Source organism: Aedes albopictus, chromosome 1 (assembly GCF_035046485.1).
Source record: "Aedes albopictus strain Foshan chromosome 1, AalbF5, whole genome shotgun sequence".
Taxonomy (NCBI): Eukaryota; Metazoa; Arthropoda; class Insecta; order Diptera; family Culicidae; genus Aedes; species Aedes albopictus.
This window is the reverse complement of record NC_085136.1, coordinates 164,572,369-164,582,054: the sequence shown is the minus strand read 5'-3', so window position 1 is coordinate 164,582,054 and position 9,686 is coordinate 164,572,369. Positions and strand designations below refer to the sequence as shown.

The 9,686-nt window shown below is 47.3% G+C and overlaps 1 protein-coding gene across 1 annotated transcript; it reads right to left on the bottom strand.

Annotated features, from left to right (window-relative positions):
• Positions 1-3,798: 3,798 nt before the first annotated feature.
• Positions 3,799-5,094, bottom strand: LOC109431432 (dynein regulatory complex protein 10-like). The gene is made up of 3 exons (XM_062845731.1): positions 4,974-5,094; positions 4,624-4,897; positions 3,799-4,572 (listed from the first exon to the last, which is right to left on the bottom strand). Exons 1-3 carry the CDS (start codon positions 4,985-4,987, stop codon positions 3,799-3,801), a joined length of 1,062 nt encoding a protein of 353 aa, XP_062701715.1. The 5' UTR covers positions 4,988-5,094.
• Between the last annotated feature and the right edge of the window lie 4,592 nt (positions 5,095-9,686).

Below are 9,686 nucleotides of genomic sequence, written 5' to 3'. Positions count from 1 at the left end.
TTGAATTAACCAGAATTGAAGATTTGATTAGAGCTAGAAATATGGTTCATTCAACCATATTATGCTTACATCAACAATATTTATGGTTGATGGTTTGACAGCTCATTTATTGTCATGGTGGATTCAAGCATTTTTATGCTTAACTTAACCTTCAACTGGAGGGTTGAACTAAGTGTATCGGATGGTTGGTCTGAGCATACACTGAGAATCGCCAGATTTGTTTGTTATTGCTAAAATCATTATTTAAAAGCTTTATATTTGAGATAAATGCGGGGATAAAATCATCTTTTAAATAATATTACGTATATTAGTACTTCATTGATCGATGCAATTCTTTAACCGCTGCAGTTCCCTTGTTTGGTAGACGTAAAGAAGGCAGGAGAGCTTCAATTTCTGCACGCTCAATTTTCAGCCAGGAAATGTCATTTCCGTTGACTGAAAACGAAATTCATTAAATATGTTTATAAAAGTAAAACTTTTGTTTTGTACATACCCAAACATTTAAGAATAATTCGACAGAATTCAAGTTCTCTTTTACAACAGCCGCCGCCATGATGAACAAATTTACTGAAGGAATAGACAGCAGCCAAGAGGGTTCAAGTAATGACATATAATGCTTGGTGTAAACATAGGATGCTTGATCTTCAATCGACATTGGTTCAAACAAAATATATGCCTGGTGCAAACATCAAACCACTGTGAAACAACCATTTGAAGCTATTATACTAGGAATATTTTTGAAGCTTGATAGAACTTTAAGAAAAGTTATATCGACCAGACAACATTTCTGTCCGTGTGACCTGGCTCAACGTTTCTTCCAACAACGCTTTCACGTTATGATCAGCAACGGTGGCCTTCGCGAACTCTTCAACAATTATCGGCAAAGTCTCGATAATGTTCACCTCTAGCATGTCCGTCTCTTTAATAACGTTGTCTGGTACTTTTTCCTTCAGCGGTAGCCCCTAGAACGTATCGGCATTCCCGTGTAGTTTCGTTGGTCTGAATTGGATGCTGAAGTCGAACGATTGTAAGAATATCGCATAGTGTTGCATTCGTAGTGTCGACATTTTCGGAAGACTCTTCGCGTCTGACAGGGTTTGCATCAGGAGTCCTCCGTACAGAAGTTGGTAGAATCGCCGGATTCGAAAAATTATCGCGTAAGCCTCTCGGCGAACCTGCTTGTTATCAGGACCAATGGAAGCGATGAGTTGTAGTGTACAAGAATCCTGTCTGATTGCATCTCCTGCTTCACGCTATCAAATGCCGCTTCACATTGCTTCGACCAAACGAATGGAACAGCATTTTTGAGCAAGTTGTTTAATGGGTAAAGTGTCGTTCTGAGGTTCGAGAAGAACCTCCCGTAATTTATTAACCCAACGAATGATCGTGATTGATCTTTGTTCGCAGGTGTCGGCATATTTTGAATAGCCTTAACGGACCTTATGAATACCGGTTTTGTCGATGCGGTATCCACAGTATTCTTTTGATCATTGGGGCCCATAACACGAATATCATCAATAAATACAGTAACGCCCGGTGTTCCGTTCAAATTCTCTTCCATCAATCGTTGCCATATCGCTGGCGCAGACACGACCCCGTACATCAATCGCTTTGGCCGGTACAGACCCTTATGCATTCTCAGAGTCAATTCCTCACGATCGTCTTCCTCAACCTCAAGTTGTAGATAGGCTTGAGTTAGGTCAATCTTTGAAAATTTATCTCCTCCGGCAACGTTGACAAATAGTCCTCCATAGTAGGCCTCCTTTCCGTCCACCTTGACGTCCAGCCAGAACTTAGAACCAAGAGGCTCGGCAACTGCGTCCAGCTTGCACAATTCCTCCAGCATAACGACCTCGTTCTCGTTTGAATCCTCCACCAACAAATGCGATGAAGATTTAGCACTCCTTAGGTTTTCTTCGCCCTTAGGCACACTCTCTGTAGGTTTCCAATTACTTTGCAATAGTTACAGACGGTATGGATATGTGGATACTAAATGGCGAAATGTGTAGGGCTAGGGCTACCACATCGTTAGCATTCACCACGTGCAACTAAAAACGGGAACCGATGAAGGCCAAAATAGTTGCTTGGGGCTATACTCAGCGTGAAGGAGTCTACTTCAGCGACGTGTTCGCAACAGTCTCCCGCCATGTGCGTGCCACTACGTGCGTTCCTTACACCGAAAACGAAATTGCGATGGTGTTCGAAATCTTGTAGGTGAAATTAGATTTGACATCATTGGGACACTCATGCCACTAGCCGGAAGGAAAGTTCAAGATTCGTTTGTTGCGGAATGAAAGTACCGAGATAAAGGTAGCAAGGTGGACCAAGCCATCCTGAAGTACGATGAGAAGAGTCAAGATTTTGTTAATGTTACCCAATATCGATGCCTTGCAGAAGGTATTTTGTATCTGGTAGGCTCAGCTCGCCCGTAGATCGCTAACGCTACAGCTATAGTGTAACTGCTAGTGATGTCCTTACGTCTTGGCAGTTGACGTCCTCACGTCTTTAACTAGCCCACCCGTTTTCCTTCGGCACTGGTGAGTACCGACTAGCTAATCGGATGTCTTCCCAGAGTCGGCACTCAACCTGCTAAGAGATCACACGTCTGCGGACAATGAGACAAGGACCATATGGACTTGCATGCAGACGCTCTTCAGGAAAGAGTGAAAAAGAGGTTTAGATACATTTTACTTATTTTTTTTAACGGGTTAGTGGTGGTTTGGTGAGGCCGATTGCTGAAATGGGACCCCTTCGCTGATATGCTAGCTAGCGGGCATGGGTATCGTTCGACATACCTTCTTAACTGCGACCTGTGGGTTGGATGTGCCTTGAAGGGACTCGGGCTCGATATATGTGACGGGTGGTAGGGGTGGTATGAACCCAACCAATCCCCACGTAGAGGGCGAGCTTGTATCACAGGTGACGCCGGTTCATCACGAAGATCTCCAAACGTCCGTCGGGTAGGCCGCCAAGCCGAGCCGCAGCAGTAGCTAGTCACACGGTTTGCTCACGAAGACACAGAACCCCTCTATGCCAGGGAAGCGCGGGCTGGATCACTGTTTCGGGTCCTCCGTAATTCATAGACTTGGTTCAGCGGGACCAGCTGCCAGCTCAACGGCCTCAAGGTAGCGAATCGATCGAGACGGACTCAAAAATCTTCTCACTTTCCCGGGATGCCTTCTGATGCCGACCGAGATGACTTCGGGGCACGGAAGTTATCGATCTGTTTTACTCCGAGCTAAAACAGGCTGCTCGAGATGGTCCTGTGCTAATCTTCCTTTTAGCGGCCGATCTCAACTAACTGCCTCCTCGATGGATTTCCTTCGTGTTTCCATCCTCTCGATTCATGGATTCATGACTTCGTGAAGCCGACCTCGCTTTGGTCACCTTCGTCATTTTCGCCCCAGATGTAGTCCTCCAAGCTTAACTCGCATTCTTAAAGAGATATGCACCATATAGTTAGGGGAACATGCTTGCTAGCGGTACTGCGTGTGGAGTCTCACAATATTGACATACGTAAGTAGTAGAACGTGGAGCCAGTAAGCCGACAATGCTAACAATTGTTAAGAAGTTAGGAAATTCTGTGCTCCAAGTCAAAGGGATTGGACGGCCGCGAAACGCACGTTGCGTTATCTGAAGCAGATTAGTGGTTTCAAGAACATCGTTAAAATGTGTTTTAGTGCGAGGGCATTCGTTTTTAACTTTTTATTTGTATTACATTATCTCGCCCAAACGAAATGTCAGGCAATACTCAAAGAATAAAATGTCATGTTTTTCATTTTCGTTCTAGAAAATATATCATTTCTTTTTATTTTTAGCCGTCTTCCCAACCCCACCCTTCTTTTTGCCCTTCTTTCCCTTCTTCTTTTTCATTTTTCTTTTCTCGAGCACCCTTCGCCATCCCCTTTGTATAATGCGTGCAGCATGCGCAATCCTGAACGCTTCCACCTGTTCTTCGGTCAGCTCAGCTTCGAACATATCAACACTTGCCCGTAGTTCTTCGTATCTTTCCAGCTGCGGATCGTACACTGCTTCTTTCCATTCTTCAAACTTGTCCACTTCAGCCTCCAGTTCTTGTAGCTCCTTCATTGGCTCTCCAACAAACTTGTCGTACTGCTTAATCCACAGCTGCAGCTGAACTGTCAATTTGGTGATTTTGCGGCGCTTCTGTTCATGTTCCTGCACTAAATCTCGGTACTCTTTAACGTTGTCCAAGTCGAGGATCTTTTTGGACGTCTCATCCTGAAGCTCTGCAAACTTCAGATCTCCTGCTTGTTTCAACTCGATCAGCACCTGTTGAGACTCATCGATGATTTCGTGTATTTCATCGGAGCTGCGGTCGATCAGGGTGGAAGTCTCAAATTTTGTTTCTTCGATAGCATTGTGTGTGGCTTGAATCTTATGACGTAAACCGTGAATTTTAGTTTTACCCACCAGGATATTTGTAATCCATTGGAGCTTTTCGTCTTGCGTACTTTTCCTTTTGTAGGGTAGAAGTAGTTCGCCTTCAATGGGCAATATTTCATGTAAATTTTGTACCGCTTTCAGAATGTGTTGATATCTGTCTGAAATCTTTAGGTTTATTATTATAAAACGTTTTACATAGACTGTGGCGTAGAATACCTCATATCGACAGTCACCAAATTTTGTATGTAAATGCTTCAAATGGTCGATTAAATCAAGCGGTGCCAGTGTGGACAACTGATGGAGTTCCATACGCGCCTGTTCTCGCGCTCGAGAGTAAGGTAAATTTTGAACACTGTTTACGAGACAAAAAAATAATTGAAGATTTTCTTCCAGTTCATCGATAACATGTCCGATCCATTCCTTTCGCAATCTAAAGTCGAAAATGTGAACGTCCTCTTCGGTTTCCGTGTTGATGATTGTGTTGATCCAGCTTGAACATGGCAAAGGAAAAAGAAAACAGATCATACATTTTTATGGGACTTTCATAGTAATTTCAGCGTATCCACCTGATATCCGACATGTTGTGGGCAGATCTTGCGTTGAGCAGAGTTGCGTGCTGTCACTTGAGCACTGACAAAGTGCGAATTTTGATCGGCCTACTGTGATCGAAACCAGCTGTTGAGTTTTGTTTGCTCGCAACAAGAGGTGAATCTTGAGGTGAATAATTATTAATTTAACAGTAGATCTTCGAATAATATAGTTAACTAGCTGTCCCCGGCAAACTTTGTCTTGCTTACTGCGTTTTTTGACGTTTCAAGTACCCTGCCGAGCCCGTTCAAAATGTATGAAAATCCAATTAGAAGCTACTGCTGAAGTCTTGAAAGCGACTGAACAGTAGTATGGGACAAACATCATATTCTCGCTCCAGTTGACTTTTTTGATTCCATTTAGGTCCCATATGAACTGTGCAAAATTTCAGCGCAATCGGTGAAACTATAATTTAGCGCAAGCGATTCAAAGTTTTCATAGGATTTACTATGGGAAAAGTTACACTTTCAGATAAAAAATCCCAGAGGTCGCCCCTTGTGCCCTTAATTCAAATCGATCAATGCTTCTGTTGAAGTCAATCACAGCAAGCCTTGATATTTCTAGTTATAGATGACATTTTGATTAATAAATTAGTTCCTTTCTAACCACTACCGAAGACAGACGTCTTAGCTACTCTCTACAGGTTATGGGCCTGTCGCTGAAAAAAGTTTAGTTCTGGAAGATAGAAAGTTCTCGAAGTCAATCAAGCTTCGGCGGATCTTCAAGCCTCCCGCCCATCGAACGACTGGCAGGACGCCAAAACTGGTCGTCATGGAAGTTCGCAGCGAAAACTTTTCTTCAGCTGGAAGGACTCTGGGATGCCGTGAAGACCAAGCAGAACGACGACAGAACATTCGAAGCGGTAGAAGAGCGGAAGGACCTGCAAGCCCGGTTGAAGCTGATCCTGCTTCTGGATCCGTCAATCTACGTCCACATCGAAGACGCGGAATCGGCCCGCGCTGCGTGGGACAAATTGGAAACGGCGTTTGAAGATAAAGGACTGTCCCGGCAAATCGGCTTGCTCCACAAGCTCATCAAGTCGGATCTGGAATCGTGCGGCTCAATGGACGAGTACGTGAACCAGGTAATTTCGACGGCGAATCAACTGAACGGCATCGGATTCAAGTTACCGGATCTGTGGGTCGGAATGATCCTCCTGGCTGGTCTCCCGGACCAATATCGACCCATGATCATGGCGTTGGAAAATTCCGGCGTTGCCATAACAGGAGACTTCGTGAAAACCAAGCTGCTCCAACAGCAACCGTTGCTAAGCAACCGAAAAAACAGCCAAGCCTTCGCTACCAACAAACGGAAGGAAAATTTCAAACCGAAAAACCAGCCTACTGCATCCAAGGGCCCGAAATGCAGAAAATGTGGTCAGCATGGACACATCGCAAGGGACTGCAAGGATTCCAGGAAAGGTGAGACGTTTTGCACGGTGCTTTCCACGTTTGGCAAGGGGGACACGAACGACTGGATTTTCGACTCGGCGGCGTATGCGCACATGACGAGCAACAAGCAGCTCCTAGAGAACCTCGAAAACGCCAACGGTAAGGTTGTTGCAGCGAATGGTGGTACGATGGACATCGTTGCCTGCGGTTCGGCAAATCTCCAGCCGAAATGCAGAGGCGATCTAGACGGCGTTACGGTCAGTGACGTGCAACTGATTCCCGGATTGACGTCAAATCTTCTCTCGGTGAGTAGAATCGTGCAGAAGGGGTACTCGGTTAAGTTTGACAACGACGGCTGCGAAGTGCATAATCCGAACGGCGAGTTGGTGGCAACTGCGAGCCACTCCAACAATCAATTCAAGTTGGACCAGGCGGTGAGTAGCAGACAAAAGGCCATGTCATGTAATGCTGCCGCTGGAAGTTTCGAGCTCTGGCACAAACGGATGGGGCATCTCGGGGCCGGAAATTTGAAGAAGCTTGCTGGTGGTCTGGCGACCGGCATCACACTCATCAATCAAGCGGGTGCGGATTGCCGAATCTGCCCGATGGGAAAGCAATCGAAATTACCATTTCCGAAGAACGGTTCGCGTGCGGCGGACGTCCTGCAGCTGGTTCATTCCGACATCAGCGGTCCGATGGAGACGAACTCGATTGGGGGCAATCGGTTCTACATCACGTTCATCGACGACAAGACCAGACGCATGTTCGTGTACTTCCTGAAAACGAAATCAGAAGATGAAGTGTTCGCAGTGTTCAAGAGATTCCACGCGATGGCGGAGCGTCAAAGCGGCAAGAAGCTCAAAGCGATCCGGACTGACAACGGTAAGGAATACCTCAACAAAAGTTTTCAAGGTTACTTACAGAAGGAAGGCATCCGACACGAAACGACCAACGAATACACGCCACAGCAAAACGGCCTGGCGGAGCGTGCCAACCGGACCATCGTAGAGATGGCACGATGTTTGTTGTTCGAAGGCAACCTATCGAAAGGCTTCTGGGCGGAGGCCGTATCCACCGCAGTTTACCTCATCATCCGTTCTCCTACTCGTGGGCACAATATGACTCCAGAGGAAGCGTGGAGTGGAAGGAAACCACACCTTTCACATCTGCGCGTGTTTGGAACGAAAGCGATGGTTCAAATTCCAAAACAGAAGCGGCAAATCCCATGAATGCATATTGACGGGCTTCGATGAAGAAACCAAAGGATATCGGTTATACGATCCGAAGAGGAAGTCAACCATCGTAAGTCGAGAGGTCGTGTTTCTGGATGAAGGCGTTCCATCTGATGCGATGTCTCCGGCGGAACCACGCAGGAGGCCTACGACGTTCGTTCAACTGGATTTCGGTGAACCGTTTGTGACCCCCGTTCCGGAGGAACCCGTGGCGAGACCAGAACATCCAGTAATTGAAGACGAAGCGGAATCAGATGACGACTACGATGAATGCGTTTCAAGCCAAGAATGTGATACAAGCACCTCTACGTTAACTGACCTTGTGCTCTCTTCGCGACAATCTTCAGAACCACCTCGGTCAAAGGTGTTGAGGCGCAGCGAACGGGAGCACGTCCTGCCAGGCAAGTACAAACATTTTCTTGTTGATACCACTGGCCTACCCGGTTTAACACTTCCACAGCCAACCTCCGATGATGATTCGAGCGACTTCCATGGTTTCCCCGATGACGACAGCACCGGCAGACCAAACGATGACGATGGTCTTGTGGCGATAGCATCTGGTATGGATGGCGGATCAGGAGACGACCCCGCTTCGCACCAGGAAGCGCTGGCCCGGGACGATAGCGACGCATGGAAACGTGCCATGCAGGAGGAGTTCGACGCGTTGGTGGACAACAATACCTGGACCCTCACCCCGCTCCCGAAGGGCCGGAAAGCGATCAAGTGCAAATGGGTGTACAAGACGAAGTGTGATGCGGCCGGAAACTCTCAAAGACACAAGGCACGCTTGGTCATCAAAGGCTATTCCCAGCGAAAGGGGGTAGACTACGATGAAACGTATGCTCCCGTCGTGCGGTACAGTTCGCTGCGATACCTTTTCGCCCTGGCTGTGAAGCATGACCCCGCGATTGACCAGATGGATGCAATAACGGCCTTTCTGCAAGGGGATCTCGACGAAGAGATTTACATGGAGCAGCCCCCCTGCTTCGTTGACGGAAAACGGAAGACGATGGTGTGCAAGCTAAACAAGGCATTGTACGGCTTGAAGCAGTCGAGCCGAGTTTGGAACCACAAACTGGATGCGGCTCTGCGACGTTTCGGCCTGGTACCATCACAATTCGACCCGTGCGTGTACGTCGGCATCAGAGGAGGCAAAATGATGTGCGTTGCGATATATGTCGACGACCTGATGATCTTCAGCAACGACGAAGCCTGGAAGAACAAATTGAAGCATCAATTATCTAGTTGCTTTCGGATGAAAGATCTGGGACAAGCGCAACATTGCCTTGGGATCCGGATTGGTCGAAGCAAGGACTCCATCACATTGGATCAGGAGGCCTACGTCGAGTCGATACTGAAGCGGTTCAACATGGATCGGTGCAAACCAGTGAAGGTGCCGATGAACTGCAGCGAGAAACTGACGAGAAATGTGAGCCCGAAGGACGACGATGAATCGGCAGCGATGAGTGGCGTCCCCTATCAAGAAGCTGTCGGGTGTCTCATGTATTTGGCGCAGAGCACTCGGCCGGATATTCTGTTCGCGGTTAACACTCTCAGCCGGTTCAACAACAATCCTGGACTCAAGCACTGGAATGCGGTGAAACACGTTCTGCGTTACCTACGCGGTACTTCCGGTTTCAAACTGGAATATAGGAAAGATGCGGACTCCAGCATTGTCGGCTACTGCGACGCCGATTGGGGATCCGACCCGGATGAGAGAAAGTCAACCAGCGGTAACATCTTTATGGCACAAGGTGGTGCAATCTCGTGGATGTGCAAGAAGCAACCCACGGTGGCACTATCTACGTGTGAGGCGGAGTATATGTCTGTGTCAGCTGCCGTACAAGAGGCATCATGGTGGCGTGGACTATCGGCCCTATTCAACGGTGGTGGAAAAGCGATCGAGATCCGGTGCGACAACCAAAGCTGCATTGCAATTGCGAAGAACGGTGGATATAATCCACGCACCAAACACATCGACATACGCCATCACTTCATCAAGGACGCTCTCGGCCGTGGCGTTGTGAAACTGACGTACGTTGGAACGGAGGATCAAATCGCCGACGGC